Source organism: Equus asinus, chromosome 3, assembly GCF_041296235.1.
Source record: "Equus asinus isolate D_3611 breed Donkey chromosome 3, EquAss-T2T_v2, whole genome shotgun sequence".
NCBI lineage: Eukaryota > Metazoa > Chordata > Mammalia > Perissodactyla > Equidae > Equus > Equus asinus.
The window spans coordinates 38,287,145-38,309,389 of NC_091792.1; the positions used below are offsets into that span (position 1 = coordinate 38,287,145).

A 22,245-nucleotide genomic window follows, 5' to 3' on the forward strand; every position below is an offset into this window, starting at 1 on the left:
TTACATCAACAGATAGATCATCCAGACAGAAAGCCAACAAGGAAATAACATAATTAAATGAAAAACTAGACTGCACAGACTTAACAGATATATATATATAGAACACTCCATCCAAAAACAGCAGAATAAATTCTCAGGTGCACAGGAAACATTCTCAAAGATAGACGTTATGCTAGCAAACAAGGTAAGCCTCAATAAATTTAAGAAGATTGAAATCATAGCAAGCATCTTTCCTGAGCACACTGTTATGAAACCAGAAATCAACTGCAAGAAAAAAGCTGGGAAAGTGACAAATATGTGGAGACTAAACAACATGCTACTGAACAACCAAGAGATCATTGAAGAAACTAAAGAAGAAATTAAAAAATATCTGGAGACAAATGAAAATACACCATACCAGCTTATATGGGATGCAGCAAAAGTGGCCCTAAGAGGGAAATTCATGGCAATACAGACCCACCTTAACAAACAAGAAGAATCTCAAATAAGCAATCTTAAATTACACCTAACAGAATTAGAAAAGGAAGAACAAACAAAACCCAAAGTCACCAGAAGGAGGAAATGATAAAAATTAGAGAAGAAATAAATGAAATTGTAACCAAATATACAGTAGAAAGGATCAGTGAAACCAAAAACAGATTCTTTGAGAAGATAAACAAAATTGACAAACCCTTAGCCAAACTCAGTAAGAAAAAAAGAAAAGGCTCAAATAGACAAAATTAGAAATGAATGAGGAGAAATTACAATGGACACCACAGAAATACAAAGGATGATAACAGAATATTATGAAAAACTATATGTAAACAAATTGGACAATCTAGAAGAAATGGATAAATTCTTAGATTCATACAACCTCCCAAAACTGAATTAAGAAGAAATACAGAATCTGAATAGACCAATCACAAGTAAAGAGATTGAAATGGTAATCAAAAACCTCCCAAAAGATAAAAGTCCAGGACCAGATGGCTTCTCTGGAGAATTCTACCAAACATTTAAAGAAGATTTAATACCTATCCTTCTCAAATTATTCCAAAATATTGAAGATGCAACACTCCCTAACACATTTTCTGAGGCCAACATGATCCAGATCCCAAAGCTAGATAAGGACAACACAAAGAAGGAAAATAACAGGCCAATATCACTGATGAACATAGATGCAAAATGCTCAGGAAAATATTGGTAAACTGAACACAGCAATACATTGAAAGGATCATACAGGGCCAGCCACTCCATGGTCGAGTGATTAAGTCCACATGCTCTGCTTCGGCAGCCTGAGGTTCACTGGTTCAGATCCTGGGCATGGACCTACATACTGCTCATCAAGCCATGCTGTGGCAGCAACCCACATGGAAGAACCAGAATGATTTACAACTAGGGTATACAACTGTGTACTGGGGCTTTGGGAAGAAAATAAAACAAAGAGGGAGATTGGCAACAGATGTTAGCTTAGGGCCAATCTTCCTCACCAAAAAAAAAAGAAGAAGAAGAAGAAGAAGGATCATAAACCATGATAAAATGGGATTTGTACCAGGGACGCAGGATGGTTCAACATGCACAAATCAATCTACGTGATACACACATTAAAAAATGAGGGATAAAAACCACATGATCATCTCAACAGATGCAGAGAAAGCATTTGACAAGATCCAAATCAATTTATGATAAAACTTCTCAATAAAATGGGTATAGAAGGAAAGAACCTCAACATAATAAAGGCCATATATGGCAAACCCACAGCCAACATCATACTCAACAGGGAAAAACTGAAAGGCATTCCTCTGAGAAGAAGAACAAGACAAGGGTGCCCACTCTCACCACTCTTATTCGACATAGTACTGGAGGTTTTGGTCAGAGCAATTAGACAAGAAAAAGAAATAAAAGTGTATCCAAATTGGCAAGGAAGAAATGAAACTCTTGCTGTTTGCAGACAACATGATTTAATATATAGAATACTATAAAGAATCCATGGGAAAACTATTAGAAATCACAACAACAGCAAAGTTGCAGGGTACAAAACCAACTTTTGCATTTCTACACTCTAATAACAAACTACCTGAAAGAGAACTCGAGAATACAATCCTATTTATAACTGCAACAAAAAGAATAAAATATCTAAGAATAGATTTAACCAAGGAGGTGAGAGACCCATACAATGAAAACTATAAGACACTATTGAAAGAAATCGATGATGACATAAAGAAATGGAAAGATATTCCATGCATATGGATTGGAAAAATAAATTTAGTAAAATGTCCATACTACCTAAAGCAATCTACAGATTCAATGCAATCCCAATCAGAATCCAATGACAATCTTTATGGAAATAGAACAAAGAATCCTAAACTTCATATAGGGCAACAAAAGATCCCAAACAGCTAAAATATTCCTGAGAAAAAAGAACAAAGCTGGAGGCAGCATAATCCATGACTTCAAAATATACTACAAAGCTATAGTAATCAAAACAGCGTAGTACTGCTACAAAAACAAAGAGATCAATGGAACAGAACCAAAAGCCCAGAAATAAAACCAAACATCTACAGACAGCTAATCTTCAACAAAGGAATTAAGAATATATAATGGAGAAAGGAAAGTCTCTTCAATAAATGGTGCTGGGAAAACCAGACAGCCACATGCAAAAGAATGAAAGTAGACCATTATCTTTTGTCATACACAAAAACTAACTCAAAATGGATTAAAGATTTGAAGGTAAGACATGAAACCATAAAACTCCTAGAAGAAAATATAGGAAGTACATTATTTGACATCGGTCTTAAAAGGATCTTTTCAAATACCATATCTACTTTGGCAAGGGAAACAAAAGAAAAAATAGACAAATGGGACTTCTTCAGACTAAAGATCATCTGCAAAGCAAAGGAAACCAGGAACAAAATGAAAGGACAATCTACCAACTGGGAGAAAATATTTGCAAATCATATACCTGACAAGATATTAATCTCCAAAATATATAAAGAACTCAAACAGCTAACAACAGAAAAGCAAACAACCCCATCAAAAAATGGGCAGAGGATCTGAACAGACATTCTTCCAAAGAAGATACAAAGATGGCCAACAGGCACATGAAAAGATGTTCAGCATCACTAATCATCAGAGCAATGCAAATTAAAACCACACTGAGATATCACCTTACACCTGTTAGAATGGCTATAATCACTAAGACAAAAAACAACAAATGTTGGAGAGGGTGTGGAGAAAAGGGAACCCTCATACACTGCTCGTGGGCATGCAAACTGGTACAGCCACTATGGAAAAGAGTACGGAGATTTCAGAATAATTAAAAATAGAACTACCATACGACCCGCTATCCCACTACTGAGTATTTACCCAAAGAACTTGAAATCAACAATTCAAAGAGACCTGTGCACCTCTATGTTCATTGCAGCATTATTCACAAGAGCCAAGACATGGAAGCAATCCAAGTGCCCAGAGACTGATGAATGGATAAAGAAGACTGGTGATGGCATATATACATACACACACACATACACACACACACACACACACACACACACACACACACACACACAATGGAATACTACTCAGCCATAAAAAAGACCAAATCATCCCATTTGCAACAACATGGGATGGACCTTGAGGGTATTATGCTAAGTGAAATAAGCCAGACAAAGACCAACACCGTATGATTTTACTCCTCTGTGAAAGATAAACTAACATATGGACAAAGAGAACAGATTAGTGGTTACCAGAGAGAAAGGAGGTTGGGGGGTGGGCATAAGGGGCAAAGGGACACATTTATATGGTGACTAACAAATAATAATGTACAACTGAAATTTCACAATGTTATAAACTATTTTGACCTCTACAAAATAAAATAAAATAAAAAAGATAGCAAGAGGAATAAGATGGTAACTTTAATAAATGGTGTTAGAACAACTGACTAATTGCATGGAGGCAGTTTAGATTTAGCATGTCTTGTAACCAAATATTATCCAAATAGTCAATGCTACAGATGCAAATAAATTAACATCTACAGTTTTTAGGAAGAAATATAAATAAATGCTTCCATGTGATACATGTCAGTAAAGCCTTTATAATAATGAGAACAAATTTAGAAACTATAAAGCAAAAATTATTTTAAAAATACATATACTGATTTTTCAAAAACTAATATGTTTGATAACTATAAAATATACATGTCTTACAGGTAGAATTTCAGAAAATTTAATATGTACAGAAAATTTTCAAGCAAAATTGGCAAAAGGTTTCTTAGGGCAGCAGAACCAACAAAGTCAGGAATCTATACTCAGCTCTCTCAAGCTGTCAAAGCTCTGAACATCTTGTTTAATTCCTAAGTGTGTTGGAATCCACAGATTGCCACTTTCATTAAAAAGGCTGGCATCATACTGACAGCAAGGGAGTGAAAAGTAGCCATTTGTAAGTATAGGTGATTTCTAAGTTCTAACAAACAAAAAAATTTATTTAACGTACAACTTGCCAACACAAAATTAAAATTATTTTTAAATCATCGTATTGGTATGTTGATAAATAAAACTTTGAAATGGTTTACAAACCATACAATAAAAATATCCTTGTAACTTTTATAAACCAGATCAAAACATCCCTTTTTAATGTTGAAACTACAAAATTCAGCACAGTTAAATTAAATCCCTATTTATCCTTCAAAACTTTATAATTTATAAACATAAGCATACCTAAACAAAAGACTATTTACCGTACCTGTCAAAAGATCTGAACTGCACAGATTGCTCAACAGATAGATCACCAAGAGCTCCAAGGCAGGCTGGTGGCAGAAGGGCAGGATCTACTGTGACACCATCTGCAGGTATGTTAACCAAGCTTCGGAGAATGTCCTTCACGTTGACATTTTTTGAAACTGGAACTGATGGTGCAGCCTTGTTGTCCAACTCATTTCCTCTATCATTTTTGGTTTCCTGAGATTTATTGACTTCTAAAGAAAGAGTGCACAGCACCTCACTGATGGCATCTGGGCCTGCACTGACACTTGGAGGTGCTCCAGGAGGAGCAACATCTACATTGCTTCCTAAACCAGTCGCTGTTTCTTCCCCAATGCCTGAGTCCCTCCTTCGAGTAGATGATGTGCTTTCAGATTCTTCCACTGATGCTGGAGGTGCATTTTCTACATCTTACCCAGAAACAGAAGAAAAGTACAAATAAAAAAATTTAGAACCAATTTTAAAAGGGTACATTCAGTCCTAACAGCCATCTACTGTTTTAAATTATGAAGTATATGGCATGTTCTAAAAGAAAAAAATAAATTACGTATCTATAAAATGTACTGAGTAAATGCACCCATAATCAAATGATGGTATAATAAAATAATAACAAAAATATTAAGTAATGACAGCAAAATACCTGAGAAAACCCTCCAAACTGAACATGACATACCAATGGGTAGCAACACAAGGTTGAAAGCCATTGGCCTACAAAAAAAAAGTCCAAAAGCCTTAGGATAAAATAAAGGGCTCTTCAATATTAAATCTACTAGAATGTAAACTTCATCATGGCAAGAAATTTATCTTGTTTAACACTTCATCTCCAGCACCTATAAGAATGCCTGGGCAGTAGTAAGTGGTCAATAAATACATGCCAGATAACTACTCATTTACAACTTTATCTCCTGCTACTCATGCTCTCACACATGATACTTCACAACACCAAATTACTTGCAATCTGCTGAACATGAAACAATGTTCCGGGCTTCTGTTTTTTTATACGTTTCCAATTCTTTGGAAAGTAATCCCAAGACCTCTACCTCAAACATGGTGTCTACTGCTAGAAAATGTGTTAGCCTTCCTATATGCATGAATAATTCAATGATCCTTAAAATCTAGCTCAACAAAGAGCATCACCTTTTCTGTCTGTTTGACATTCAGTCTCTCCATTCAGGTGTTCACTCCATTCCAACAAAAATGTTCCATCCTGCTAAATCCAATGGTCACCAAAATCTGTCTTGCTAAATCCAACGGTCAGTTCTCAGTCCTAACAGCAACTGACACAGCAGCAGCAACTGATTATTCCCTCCAACTTGATAAGAGTTTCTTCATTTGGGTTACAGGACACCACGCTCTTCTGGTTTTTCAACTACTACCTGACTGGTTGTTCTTTCTTAATTTCCTTTGCTACTTTTTCTCCCTGATTTCTTAAGTTGCAGGGATTTAAAACTCAGTTCTTAGTCCTTTCATCTTCTCTATCAACATTTATTCCCTTAGGAGTCTCATTCACTCTCAAAGTTTTAAATACTACTACATCAAAAAAAATTTCAGATTATTATATATAACTGCCTATTCTATATCTTCTCTTGTATGTCTAAAAGCCATCTCAAACTCAACATGTTGAAAACTGCATTTCTTATCTCGCCCAGAAAATGTTTCACCTTCAGTCTATCCAACTGCATCTTATAATCATTCTTGACTACCTTTCATCTTTCACATATTCACACCTAATATTTTAAAATCCCGTTTTCTGTACCACCGAATTATATCCAGAATCTGACTACTGCTCACTAGCTCTACAGCTACCACCCTAGTCCATCCCAAAATCACCTCTTTCCTGGATTATTACAATATCCTCCTAACTGGTTGTGTTAGACTGTTAGATTAATGATCCTATTGGCCCATGCCTCCTGTACTCACCCCCTCGAGAAGTCCTTCAATCTAGACCGGGGCTGACTTACTTAAATCAATAGAATGAGGCAGAAGTAGCACTGAGTCAGCTCTGTGCCCAAGCTGTAAGATAGTCTGGCAGCTTCTGCATTCTCAGAATCCCTGAACATCTCTGTAAGCAATCTGGCTAGCTTGCTCGAGAGAACATGCAGAGAGACCATATGAAGAGACAGAGGATCTCCAAACTAATGGAGAAAAACCAAGGAACTCAGCTGAAAACAAGTATCAAGGCCCCAGACATATAACCCCAGCTGAGCCATTGCAGTCAGGCAGCCCCAGCTCCTGGAATCATCCGAGCTAAAGCATCAGACACTTGCATAGAAAAGCTGTCTCAGACTTTCCAGCTCCAGCAAACATCATCTGGAGCAGTGATGAATCGTTCCCACTACTCCCTGTCCAAATCGAATTCACAGAATCATGACAACAAGACTAAAATAGCTGTGGTTTTAGCTACGAAGTTTCAAGGTAATGTGTTGCATAGCAGCACACAACTAAAATATTGGTTTTCCTTGTCCTTAGGGTATTCTCAACACAGAATCCTCAATGTTATTTTTAAAAACATAAGTCAATTATACCTTCTGTACTCAAAACCCGCTAATAATTCCCCCATTTTCCTTCGGGTGAAAATCTACACCCCATTTCTCCTGGTCATTCACGATATTTTTCCCTGTTCATTTTTTTTCTTAGTACTTACCACCTTCCGAAAAACAATACAACTCATTTATTACATGTACTTATTTTCTATTTCCCCTCACTAGAATACAAGCTCCATGAGGACAGATTTTTTTTCTCTTTTGTTCATGAATATACCTAAGTACCTAGTAGTTACTGAATGAATATTCAATGAATAAATAAACTGCCTCTGCTGGGTGGCAGCTACTTCTATAATTGCAATCGCTGCTTCTGTAACTATAAACCTATAACTGGCAGTTACTTCTATAACTCTAGTTATTACAGTGACTTATTAACAAATCTCTTTCTTATAAGAAAATATGAGTTACTCTTCACAACAAATGCTGAGGTAAACAAAAATGTTTAACACTTTATTTGTAAAACATAACATTTTCTCACTTACTTTTTAATAACATAGCTCATGTAAAGAACAGAAATCATCTCCCAATTACAATTAACTACATGGTACTTAAATTAAAATATTTAGTTATTAATTAAAATAAATGTATGTGCTCACTTTATACATAAATGGATTTAAATTCCAGAATTAATATTTTGACTATTATAAGTAGGTGACTTTTTACTTGAACTTTGGATGCCAGGGAATAAAATATGGAAACTTACCAGGGAGTGATAAATTCCCACTTTCATTACCAGTTTCCTTCAATGACTGGCTACGCCTTTCATTCTGGGGTTCCAAAATATCTCTGTACTTTGAAACCATAAGAACAGAGATAAAGTATACAACTGCCAGGGCTAAAAACTGAGCTTGTTTGCTATCCTCCTGGGGAAAAAATAAAAGTAGTTGATCATGCCACTATTAAATAACATGCTTTCATCTTATTTTACATGACAGTATTTAAATACAAAACGTTCAAAAATCTTTCAAAGTGTGCAGAAAATAATAATAAATTCACTTGAAAGATTAGGCAAAGACTCTCAGAAAAATGCCTGTAAATGAGAGGTTTTATGATGGTGAAACGTGGAAAGAGAGAAGTTGACTCATTTTTTAAAATTAAATAACTCAATCTGAAGAGATATGTCCTAATATACTTTATAAGATTAATCAAATAGCAACTATCATTATATATGATTAACTATTTTTACTTCTAATCATAGGAATTAAAATATGTTAAAAAATTACAATAAAGTTTTCCTAAAAACAAACATTCAAGAGAAGTAAGGTTATGAGAGAGAGAACAGGATGTCAAAGGAATTCTCAAGAGTATTTTAAATATTACAAACAACCAAGTGTCCAGTATTGAAAATATGCTGTCTGCCAGAATGAAAAGAACAAACTAGAGTGACCTCTAGAAGAGGTCCAGGCTTCATCCTAGTTCTACAGATCACCTATACATATCTGTATATCAATGACCTCTTCATCTAGTCAAATTCCTCATCTTCCAAGGGACCCTGCACACATCACTATTCTGGTAACTTTTCAAAACAGGTTTTAACTTAATTAAATTAAAGGAAAAACTCAAACTTGTCCATTCAATCCTGAAAACTAAAGGTACCTCAAATAGCAGAAAAATTTAGGATAAAGAAAACAAAGAACATTGTTGCCTATCAGATAAATAAATGGAAACTAATGGTACTAATTAAACTAAAAGTTAATAATTAACTAATGCTAAAAGTTTTGGACACAATCAATTTCAGGGAAAACATGAGATATCGGGCTCTACCTGAACATATCCACTTGATACAATTATTAAACGCATTTGTAATCTGACAGGCATCTATGGTACTTTTTAGGTACATGTGTAAGACCTTATTAGTCTTGATGCAAAAGATAAATGTACGTTTTTCCTTTTTTATTAACCATCCCTTTTCTCTAGACACATCTGTGTTCCTCTCCCATACAACTCTGCCTTCTATTATAGTAACTGCTGCTAACAATATTAACAGTAAAAAGGCAGGCAAATAACTCACTTGGTCTCAAATTCTTAATCTCTTGTAAATTATTCATGCCTATTTAAATCCTTATTTAGTCCATTAATATGTTCAAAGTTTACTAACCACAGTATGAAGTTTATAGTGTACACCTGATTTCTGCCCAAATAAAAAATATCCCATAGATCCTATGTTTAAGTCCTTACTCCTGAAATAAATGTTTTCAATTGTAGTTGTCATGTACTGAATACTTACTGTGAATCAGGCACTGTGCTATATACTTCATATACATCCATTAACCCATTTGAACAAGATGAGGCCTAGAGAAGTAATTTTTACCTAAGGGCATGTAGCAAGTGAAAAAGCAAATCTGAACTCAGATTAGAGTGATAAAAAACCTTAGGCCTTAACCTCACGGTAATAATTTTTTTATATCCCCAATCTTATGTCATTTCTTTTTTCATTAAAGTTTGCTTATGCTAGAAAAGGTTCTGTGATGTAGTTTGGCGTAATATAGTGTCTTTTCTCTTTTCTAGAAATCTCCTAAGGTGAATATATAACTTTTATTACTACAAAAAATTAAAATTATTTGTTACTTTCAGAAATGACATGATAGACATAGGAGATATTAAGATTTTCTGCCCAAATATCACGATTGAATAACTTGTTAGAAAGTTCCAAAGAGCCAAATCATATGGAGCCAGGGTGAGGAGTTTTGCTTTCATTTTAAGTGGTATGGGAACTCATGAGAGAACTTTTAAAGCAAAAGAATTATATCATCTATTCTAGATTTTTAAAAATCATTCTAGGAAGTACAAAGTTATAGGGGAACAGACTCAACACCTGCTCAAGAAAAGAGAATGGGGAGAGAAGGAAGCAGTAACACTTGGTCCCAAAATGAACCACAGTCAGTGGGTTCCGAAAAAACAAAAACTGATGGTTTCTTATTTATTTATTTATTTATTTATTTTTGAGGAAGATTAGCCCTGAGCTAACTGCTGCCAATCCTCCTCTTTCGCTGAGGAAGACTGGCCCTGAGCTAACATCCGTGCCCATCTTGCTTTACGTTATATGTGAGATGCCTACCACAGCACAGCATGCCAAACGGTGCCATGTCCACACCCGGGATCCAAAGCAGTGAACCCCGGGCCACTGAAGCAGAACATGCGCACTTAACCGCTGCGCCACCAGGCCGGCCCCAGATGGTTTCTTAATTAAAGGAATAATAACAGCCAACAAAAAGCAAAAAACTGAGATCTAGGGAGGCAGTACAGCCTAATGGTTAAGATCAAAGTTTCAAGAATCAGACTCCCCAGGTCCTTAAACCCACTTACACCTCTTATTACGTGTGTGATCTTAAGCAGATTATTTAACCCAATACTGCTATCTTTCTCAAAGGATTACTGTGAGAATTAAATAAGATAATACATACAAAGCATCCAGTTCTCTGCTTAATACACAGTTAAGTATTCAATAACTATTAATTATATCTAGGGGCCACCCCGGTGGCACAGTAGCTAAGTTCACACGTTCCGCTTCTCAGTGGCCCGGGGTCACCGGTTCGGATCCTGTGTGCAGACATGGCACTGCTTGGCAAAAGCCATGCTGCAGTAGGCGTCCCATGTGTAAAGTAGAGGAAGATGGGCATGGATGTTAGCTCAGGGCCAGTCTTCCTTAGCAAAAAGAGGAGGTTTGGCAGTAGTTAGCTCAGGGCTAATCTTTCTCAAAAAAAAAAAAAACACTATATCTAATAACTATTAACTATACTATTAACAAATTGTATACATGTATAGAACTTAGTGAAGAACTCAAGAGAGGACTGAAATACTAGAGAAAGAAGAGGTGAAATTAAAAATTGAAGTTATAAAGTTTATAAAAAACCTCGATGTAATATAGAGCATCTAGTACTTAACACGAAGTCTTTAATAAATATTAACTAATGATAATACTCCAAATCCTGATGAATAGGATTACAAATGATTTTTATTCTCATCTTTGTACTTTCTTATATGACTTTACAATTTCTACATGAAACTCACCCATATTAATATCAGAATCGGCTAAAACAAAACTGTTTTTCATCTTTAAAAGATTTAAAACACCACACACAACATTTCATCATGAACCTTTATATCATATTTATATTCCTTGGAGGAAAAATATCCAATATTCAGTAAAATAACAGGACATTCAGAACTTGAACATTTCATCACTTTCAGAGCACAGACTCTGGAGTTAAGACTGCTGGGTTTGAATCCTGTCATTTATGAGCTCCATTAGCTTGAACAAGTTACTCAAGCTCTCTGTGCCTCAGATTCCTCATTTATAAAACGAGAACTACAAAAATACACAACTCAAAAAGTTGTCGGACTTGAATACATATGAAGCACTTACGGTACTTACTATGTAATAATGTGTTATTCTTATTAGTATTATTACGCTGATATATTAGCTCCATTTGTATAACCAATACTTGCCGATATTCTAAGATTCTAAAACCATTGTCAAGAGAACTGGTTTCTAGGTCTTCTTATCTCCACTCAGCTATTTTATATCACAAAGAGTTTTCACTCTCACTACTTTGGGCCTAGGAAGAAATATATACTAGTTAAGTATCTGAAAGTATCTGAGTATCTGAAAGAAATACTGTAACTTACTATGTCTCTGAAGACAACTGCCCTAAGCCGATTAATATCCATGTCTTGTAGGAGCCTGTCGAAATCTCTTACTGGAGATATACCACCAGTTACAATGTCCACTGGACTCTATTTAAGACAAAAAACATACATATATATATATATATATATATATACACACACACACACACATAACACAAATATATAAAAAAAAGTAAACACAGTATTCCAAGAACCAGAAAAAGTAGACTCCAGCTTGTTTTTCCCAGTTTATTTTTCCTACTTCTCTCTCTCTTCTTTTTTTGGGGGTGCTAGGATAGAGGTGGGGGGTTGAGCAGGGAATCATGAAGGAAAAACAAACTGCATGCTAACTCACCAAGTACATGAAATACAGATTGACATATTTCAAGGAAAAGGTATCACAGACACAAGAAAAGTAAACATTTGGAAAAGCAGACAAGATTAAGTATAAGCAAATCTTTACTGTATATTTAAACAGAAATATTTGAACGTTATATCCACAGACTAAAACAACTATTTTAAGACCTCTGTCAGATTCATTTAACTTTGTATTGAAATGTATAAATAAATTTAAGATCTTAATCATAAAGTAAGAGTATGTTTTTTTATTTAATTAATTCTTCTGTAAGCTTACCTTTGCTGCAGATTTCCCCATGGGAATCAGGCCGTGCATTGTTTTCTGGCCTTTTGCTGTATCTCCTTTAGTTTTCAGTTGTAAATGCTGTTGACACTCTAAGCAATTCCTTACTGCCACGGCACACACTGTAATTTATTTTAAGGAAATGATTGGGCAAGAAGAGAAAATTATATTTAAGATTATGGAACTGATAAAAATCACCTCCACAATAGGATTTACATAAGATTTTATTTGAAACACATTACCTTCAGCAAATTCTAAAAGGTCCCTGGGTTTCATCACCTACTGATTGTTTTCTGACCTTGTTAGCTACTCTGATAGGGCCCACTGCTAAAAGAGAAACATTCAGGAATCTTAATAAATAGGCTACTGTTTCTTAGATCTCACCTATGCTAATTGGAACTATCTTTTATTCTGGAAAAGAGAGAGAAGAAAAGAATTGAAAGAAAGGTAAACAAAATAGAAAGCAAATCACATTGCCATGAATTAGACTAGGATAATAAACTTTCTATTACTTTCATTAAAGTAAAATAAACTGGAAACTTGTGTGTTTTCCTTACAATTTATCATTACAGCATGATATTAATAGAGGCTGATAGAGGATATAGCATTTGTAGGGAATATTTATATGGTCTACCTTTTACTGACTTTCATTAAAACTCTTTAAAAGGTGGGAGACAGAAAAGAGATTGTGATTAATATATCCAAAATTACCTCTGTAAATGTCTCACCAATCAGGCAGTTACTTGGGTTATTTAGAAATTAATTTTGAATCTTAAATGACAAATCAGGTAATGCACAATTAACTATGCATTGCTTGATATCATGTAATCATCTCAATTCCCAATCAAATCAGTAACACTCAAGGTATCTGAACTGAACAAGAGTGGGAGGGCAAATGAGGAACAAAAGAGCAAACTTAAGTGGGGACTTTAAGTACACCAGACTATCATGGGGCCAGCACACACAGAATTGAGAAAGCAAAGTATTCAGAACGGAGCCAAAAGAGAGCAACAAGAGTTGGAAAAAAGGAAGGAAGGGACAAAGTGAGGGAGGGAGAATGTGGACTACAACTCTGTCAAATTTGGAATCGGGCCCAGGAAAATACCTTTCATCCTACTTTTGCCACAGGTTGTATAAAATCGAGTTTGGGTCTCCATTATAAAGTTAAAAACCACACTGGATTTCCTAGTGTCAATCAGCCTCAGTAGTAAAGGTTACTCTTATTGTTGCCATCCTACTTTCTCAGGAGACCAGAGATCAAAACATTCGGACTGTTTACCAAGCTTACCATAATCAATTAAGTGATCTTGGACAAGTCACTTTCTGAGTCTCATTTCATATATAAGAAGAGATGGTGTTGCCTAGATTGAATTATCTCTTTATTTTCTTCTACTGCTATGAAAATGAGGGAGATAGCGTATTTCCCTAGCTTCTGAATCTAACACTTCTTGAGTACATATAGCATTTCTAGTGTAGCATTGTACTTTTAATTCTAGAAAAGTGTTCTTTGTAGGAAAATGGGAAGGTTTAAAAAATGGCATATACAAAAGCAATGGAGTCTAAATATTTTAATGATATCGCTAACAGAAAGTTTAAGGAAGTATACCATAAGAGAAAAAGCAGAAACACTAATTAAACGAACTATATTCAAATTCCAACTTCATCAACTTCATTACAGCTTTTGGATTTTCAACGTTTCCTAATCTCTCTGATCTCAAATTTCCTCACGAATAAAAGGAAGAAAATGCTGACTCGTAAAAATCAAAAGTAATGACAAATGACAGTATCAATAAACGATAGCTTTTGTTTCTTATGCTCACCATTTAGATCTCTTTTAATTAAAACTTTCAAACTTTCTAAAAATTGCTATACCAAGATTTTTAGAGCATCCTAAATTTAAGAGTACTTTGAATGTCATTTTAAGTAAAAATCATCGTGGTACCAAAAAAGTCTAAGTACATCTCAGTTTATATAACAGATATTTTTGCTAAAAATGGTAAAATATTTCGTTAGATTTTCCACTGATGTTACATTTTCCTAGGTGGTTTATTTCTTATCTGTCTGCACGTGGCCATGGTTCCTAATGGTTCTGCTTCCATTTCTTGGTCCCCCTCTCTCCACCTACTTCTCTCCACTTAATAAGCAAATCATTAACAAAGTCTCAATATTTACAACTAGATACAGGAAACCTTCTTCATAGGAAAAAGGTTTTTTTTTGCTTCACCTAAGGAAGCCCAGATAACACTAAAAATTCTTTTTATGTATTTTAACTTTTACCTAAGGAAGAACTGCCTCCAGGAGAAGAATAGAGATTTAATAATTTCATAACTGCTTTAACAAATTACCATAGTTCTTTTGGATAAAGGCTGTACTTGAAAGATGCTAGTCTAGAACCCTGCTACTCAAGTATGTTTGTAAAAGAAGCAGTATCAACATGACCTGGGATTTATTAGAAAGAATTTTAAGCCTCATCCAAGACTCATATAATCTAGTCTGCATTTTAATAAGATCCTCTGGTGGTTCATGTGTATGAATCATCTTAAAATTTGAGAAGCATTACTTTAGAGCAAAAATAGATTGGGAGAAGAGGGGTAATGCTGATCAGAATCAACTTAGTAGATTTTTCAAAACATGTCCATCCTTCCTCTATCCAACTTCACAACTACTACTATAGCTTAGTACACACATAGTCCTGCACTCTTTGGAGGTTAAAAGCAGCATATGACAAATTGCCTACCACACATTTTTCCACAAACAAGAGAAAGATAATTTTCAATTTAATATGTCTGGATTACTGAAAATTTTTTAAATAAATTCCTAACCAACGTGTTTTAACAGCTCACCCAGTCGGAGACACTGCCGCAAAATTCCTCCAGAAGACATATTTTTTTCAGCTTCAATTTCAGTAAAGCCAAGAGAACTTGCAAATATAAGCACATCCACAAGGCTGATTAACCTCTGCAAGAATGTCACAGAGGCTTCTATTGAAAGGCCTTGAGTAGGTTCAATATTCTCCAGCTCATGCTGTAAGAAATAAAGTTTGACATTTATATCTACATTCTGATGAAAATATAATTTTATTAGATATCTCCCCAAATTTCTAAATTTTACAAAAAGCCAGACTTTCAGAAATCTAGTTCAACAAAGTGATTTCCTTATCATTTCATCTTTTAAAAAGGCAATGAAAGCACACAGGTGGAACACCATCAATCTATCTGACTCATGCCTGAGAAATCCACATTCATTTCAGTCCTTTCATTCCTGGAACAGATTCTAAGGTCCTTTCGGGTAATTATAAAAGATCCTGTTGCTTTTGATTTACAGCACCTATGATGCATAGTAACCACCACATTCAAGTTTTAATCAATAAAGATGCATAACAGTCATGTTTTCACATCAATTTTATATAGTAGTTAAGTCCTTACTGTAGCCGATGTAGCTGCTGAAAGCAATGGCAGTATACCCCCACAAGCCATGACCATATTGTCCATCACTTGAGAGATGAGATGAATTGTGTTGTGTACAAAGATGACATTATCACTGCTATTCACGAAGTCCATAACTGTCTTTGTTGAATGGCTGTCCAAAGATAAAATGTTTACTGATAAAGCTACAGAAAGGAAATCACAGTTTGCCTACTTGAGGGGAGGGAGGATAAGAAGGTGCTTTTGCTTCATCTTGAAAGCTGAGGAAAGACAATGATGCAGCAGGCATTTTGAGGGTGTATTCTTTCTCAGAAGATGCAGACCATTCCATATCAGCAGTTACTATCCACACCCTTTTTCAGTGCTGAAACATAAATACTATTCATCTTACACTTGATATAAAAAGTTGAACTAAATTACCCTTAACTGGGAACAAAACTGAGAAGTCATGTGGCAAAAATTAAGAGGTAAATGGTCCTAAATGTGCTATAAAAATGAACTTTCTACTAATATTTTCTTAGATAATGCCATAAAATGCTTTTAAATAGAGTAAGAGTAGTATACAAATAACAATAAACAAGTTAGGCACTTTTAAAATCACAAATCATACAATGTAGGATAATCTGAAATATATAGTTTTTTTATACTAAAAATACATTGGAGAATTGGATGTTAATAATACTTAAATCCCAATTTTTTTTTAGTTCTTCTAATAATAAACTCACTTCATAGACCTACCTTCAGGTGAATTACATGTTATAAAAATATGCTATAGGAAATCTTCAACAAATTTTTTAAAAGGAAAATCTCTGATTTTCAAGTTTTTGTAATCCAGACAGAGTAGCTCATTTTTATAATGGAGAATAAAAGTTAACTCAATAAAACCCTACCATAGATATAATTTATATTCTACCTTTTAACCACATGTCTGAAAATAATTGCAAAATGTTAACTATATAAATTTCTTTGCAACAAAGACTAAGGTTTATACATATCTTCTATAATAAACATATAGACAAACCTTCTCCACATCTGTATATCTGTTTCTATTGAAAATAATAGATCAGTGAGCAAACGCTGATGCATTTGAGACCATCTGAACTCAGGAATACGAAAGATAGTAGATCTAGAGTCCCTCCTTTGTCCATTAACTGCATCTGGTGGTATTCCTTGCCCTGGCTGCTCCTGTTGCCTTGACATCTAACACAGAAAAATAAAAAAGAGTAAAGTTCTACTTCAAAGGAAGGCACTGATAAATAATTTAATAGCTTCTGTGCAATTCATCTAACAAATACATTTTAAGATACTAAGGAACCAAATCAGAGAAAAATTATTAATGAGTAATAACATTAATAGTTTAATAAATTTAAAGCAAAGTTATCAAAAATGCTACACTACTACAATTGAAGAGTAATTAGCTTGGAACCATGTTAGTATTACCACACACTAAGGTAGCATTTTATAAAGGAATCAAGAATTCCAGTTTTGAATATCAGCATGAAAGAAAGGCAGTATCTGGATTATAAATTGGTTAAAATTAAGAGTAAACAAAAATAAAGGCAATAGAATGAAGAATAAACCAACAAAATAGGAAGGAGGGAGAGAGATAAGTGTTGAATGAAGTGGGAAATGACAATACACAACCAAACACTGTCTCATCAATCACTGAGATACAGTAAAGGAGAAAGCTGTGCCTCTAGACCTCACAAAGTAAACAGACTTCATGGAACAATTTTAAGCCACATATTTTGTATATAAAGTTATACACTGGCATGTGGTTCTACAGGAAGGTAGCCCCAATGTGCTAACTATGACTGGGTTATCAAATAAAGGCAAAAGGTAAGCGTTTCCAATGTTTGCTTTATAATCTAAAATTATGCCAATCCTGAAACTTGAAAGTAGTAATTTTTGGTGATATTCTGGCAAATTCTGGTGAACAATAATGAAAGCTGCCATTTAATGAACTCATACTAAAAGCCAACCCTGTGCTAAAGATAAAAAATACAATCTTTACACTTATTGCATTTATGTAATTGCACATAGGATATGAACCAATTCCAAAATAAAATTAAACGTAAGTAGATACAGTGCTCTATTTTAGCTCAATGCAAATACACTTCAAGAAGACAATAAATAAAATCACCTCAAGCACAGGTTGATGAGGTCGAGATGCTTCTGTGTTTGAACTGGCCTTCAATTCCAGTTTCTCAGTATCTGTAGCAACACTGGAAACATCCAATTTAGCAATCCTCTGCTCAGAAGTAGTAGGAGACTCGAAGATATTCGCATGAGACTCACTAGTTAATTTGGTTTCTCTAGCAAAGTTAGTTGTTTCCTTCCCTTCCTCTAGCACCTGACCAATGTCTGATTGTACAGTTGTGTGAGAAGCAGTAGCATCTGACGAGGTAGCTGAAGACCCTGATGCTGTCATAGTCAAGATCACAGAATCTTCAGAATCTTGAGTTTCAGTATCAGTTTGCCCCTTACTTACAGGTTCTTCCTCTTGAAATATTAATTTGCAGTCATTACTAAACATGTCCAGTCTTCCACTGGCTTCAGATGCAGGTGGAGACAAACTATTATCTTGGAGCTCTGTGGATAGACTGGCTTCCTCAGTAGGACTACTATCCACCTTCAGTTCCACATAATCATCATCATCTTCTTCCTCTACTACAGACTTATCCAAGAATTCTGGCACCTCCAAAGCATCCTCTTCTGAAGGAGAGCTTATGGAAGCAGTTATTTCACTGACAGTCATTATATCTTTGCTAGTTGTTTTAAAAGAATTAGAGGAAACGGTCACAGCTTCAATAATGTCAGAAGATACTTCTACATCTCCTGCATTAATTGTGTCATTTATCAATGTTTCTTCTAAAGGGACTTCATCCAGTAACTCCTGATTTTCTTGCGCAGTTTTCTCTTCTTCATTAGATGTATTATGAGTTTCCAGTTCAATGTTGGATGCAGATCCTACTGAACTTGTCTTCTCAATACCTGACTTTTCATCCCTATTTGTGGTGATATGAGGAGACATAGAAGAGTCCTTCGTATCTGATTGCTGGGATGCTACTGAAACACTAACATCTCTGCTAATGCCAGAGATTGACTGAATTGGACTTGAAGAACATTGCCCTACTTCTTCATCAACTTTTCCCTGGTGTTCCCTAAATATATTGGCAAGGTTTTCTTTGTGTATTTCAAAAGTGACCTAGATGAAAAATATACAATCAGTCAAAATACGCCAAAAAAAAATAAAAAAGAGCATACAGAACATAAAAATATTTAGCAATTTTTCAAATACATGGTTTATATAATGCAACAACACAATTTTCCTATAATATCCTTATCTTATAAAATGATAAATAACAAGTAAGTCAATCCCAAAACTCCAAGTAGTCAAGAAAAATTATAGCTAATCTTAATGCTAACAGGTAGAATGGCATCAAACCACAATAACATAGTTATTTAGCCTATTCTTAAAGATGAATAGGAAAAAATACACTATTCTACTGGCCTCTAGAACTTGTACCAGGATCTAACTACATACCATTGAGAAATGTTTTGTGTCCTAGATAAAATGGTTACGTGTCGCTTAATGACAGGAATACATTCTGAGAAATGCATCGTTAGGTGATTTCATTGTTGTGAGAACATCATAGAGTATACTTACACAAACCTCGATGGTACAGTGTACTACACACGTGGGTTATATGGTACTAATCTTATGGGACCACCATTGTATATGCAGTCCATCATTGACCAAAACATCATTATGCAGCACATAACTGTACACTTTTTCAACTGCAATGAGAACCCATTTCCCTATGATTTATCCTCAGCAGAGATTAAAAATATCAACTAATTATGCTCACTATTACAGCAGGTCTCCATATATTTATTAAGCTACTAAAACTTTTTTTTACTAGGTTAAAGAACACATATTTTTTCAGCAATGAAAAAAATCCAATCATTCTTCAAACATCAACCATAATTTTCAAAGTTTGAACTGGTTACAAATGGTCTGAAAGTTCCAGTTAATCCATCCATGCATCCATTCATTCCACCTATATGTGAGTGACCACCTATACGTGAGTGAATACAGAGATGTATTCAGCACTATGAACATCCCCATATCATGCTTAGCCTTTTACCCAACTAAATGGAAAAAACTGATTAGAGGAAAAGTATAAAAGAGAGTGCTATGATCTTTAAGGTGAAAAAGTTTATAATTTTCTTATCTCATCAAGGATTATTATTTTATAGCCACCATTATATGATTACCACTGGTGTTTCAATGGAAAATGCCCCTCAAAAGTAAAGTATAATATATGCAGAAAATATAGGCATAATTATAGTTTATCAATGCTAAAATTGTTTATTCCTGTAACCTACATTATTATAACATATATAGGAAAGTGAACCCTTAGTCAACAAAGCTTTACTGAGCCCTAGCATGGGAAGATGGTAGGAGATGATAACAAAAGAAGAAAAACTGTCTATTTATGTTCAAAGATCCATAGCCCTTTTCAAATCACATGTGTGTACATACGTGGGTAAGACAAACAAAATTGTAAATAATGCACAGTGCACACATTTCCTTCTACAGTTATTAGCTAGCCTTTACGCACGACATATACAGTACATTTATGACATAGGTAAAAATCAAAATGTTTAGGAAATAAACATCTTCCTAACTGTAAACATTTGGGGAACTTCTTTGAATATTTCAAAATGAAATGTATATATTCAACACTAAAGAGTAAAATGGCAAAGTAACATTAACAAAATATGAATTCCTTTTACACCTAGAAGGCTAACATTTTCTTTGAACTAAATTCTTTATTTTAATTGACCAAGTACTCATTTATTTATTCAACAAAAATTTACTGAACATCTATAGCATACCAGGCACTGTGTGATTAACAACACAATGTTCCTGCCTTCATGGAGCTTAGATTTCAGGAGACTGAGAATGAACATACAAATAAATAGGATAATGTCAAGAAATAATAAGAGATTTGAAGGAAAAAAAAAAGAGAGAATAACTGAAGATGATAGTCTAGGTGGGACAGTATATTTCACTATGGTAACTAGGGAAGATCTCTAAGGATGTCACGTTTGAACAAAGACAAGAACAAAGTGAGAGAGCAAGTTATATGGATATCAAGACAAAAAGTTTCGGGTGGAAGGAAGAACAAAAGTAAAGGTTCTGGAGCCAAAAAGAGGTTAGTATGTTTGGGGGAGAACAATAAACCAGCAGACAGAGAACCATAGGTGACACAGTCAGAGATGTACCCAGAGAAGGGTGGATCATGATTATAGACTGTGTTAAAGATTTTGAATTTTCTTCTGAGTGTGAGAGAGCCATTAGAGAATTGTGAGGAAGAGGAAGACATGATCTGATTTCTTAAAGTATCATTTAGCCTACTGGGAAAACTGACTCTAGGGAGATCATTTCCACACTAACACAACAATTACTATTATCTAAGGAAGTCAAATTACATACTACCAACCTCACAGCGATTTTGAAAATAGATCATTTATTTCTACAATAGCCAGTGTTATAGAATAAGGTTAGTTTTCAATAATCATTTGCTTTGATTTTATTCAAATTAAGGATTTTTTTAAATTTTATTATAAAAATATATCAAATTTTATTATAAAATATATTTAACCTGTACAATTTACATGTCACAAAATGGAACACTACTACTACCTCACAATACCCCTATGTGCCCATCTCCCACTGTTTCCCAACCTCCCCACCCCTACCAAGAGGAAATCACTATCCTGACATTTCTATTAACTCTTTCCTACATGGTTTCTTTTTTTGGTGAGGAAGATTGGCCCTGAGCGAACATCTGTTGCCAATCTTCCTTTTTTTGCTCGAGGAAGATTGTCACTGAGCCAACATCTATGCCAATCTTCCTCTATTTTGTATGTGGGACGCTGCCACAGCATGGCTTGATGAGCAGTGTGTAGGTCCGCACCCAGGATCCAAACCTGCAAACCCCAGGCTGCCGAAGTAGAACATGTGAACTTGACCACTATGCCACCAGGCCAGCCCCTCCTACTTGTTTTTTAATAGTTCTACTATGTATATAGTAAACATACCTATTATGTGTAGTTTGAAAAACTAAGTAGAGCACAAATCTAGCCACCTACGTAAGAAAGAAATATATATACTTTCATACTTAATTAATAGTCAGATTGAGTAAAAAATCATAGACTGGAAAGCATTTACCTTGAGAATTTGAAAGGCATTTCTTTACCGC

The 22,245-nt window shown here is 34.7% G+C and overlaps 1 protein-coding gene across 9 annotated transcripts in view; it reads right to left on the reverse strand.

The window, feature by feature from the left end:
* The window catches only part of LRBA (LPS responsive beige-like anchor protein), a 705,137-nt gene that overhangs the window by 512,873 nt on the left and 170,019 nt on the right, over positions 1–22,245 (reverse strand). For all 9 annotated transcript variants that reach the window (XM_070504873.1, XM_070504881.1, XM_070504880.1 and 6 more), the window contains exons 23-30: positions 18,114–19,178; positions 16,992–17,170; positions 15,971–16,124; positions 15,389–15,569; positions 12,540–12,667; positions 11,906–12,013; positions 7,980–8,139; positions 4,717–5,143 (exon numbers count right to left, since the gene is read on the reverse strand). In XM_070504873.1, coding sequence (XP_070360974.1) covers positions 4,717–5,143; positions 7,980–8,139; positions 11,906–12,013; positions 12,540–12,667; positions 15,389–15,569; positions 15,971–16,124; positions 16,992–17,170; positions 18,114–19,178 — 2,402 coding nt within the window. The remainder of the gene's footprint in view (positions 1–4,716; positions 5,144–7,979; positions 8,140–11,905; positions 12,014–12,539; positions 12,668–15,388; positions 15,570–15,970; positions 16,125–16,991; positions 17,171–18,113; positions 19,179–22,245) is intronic.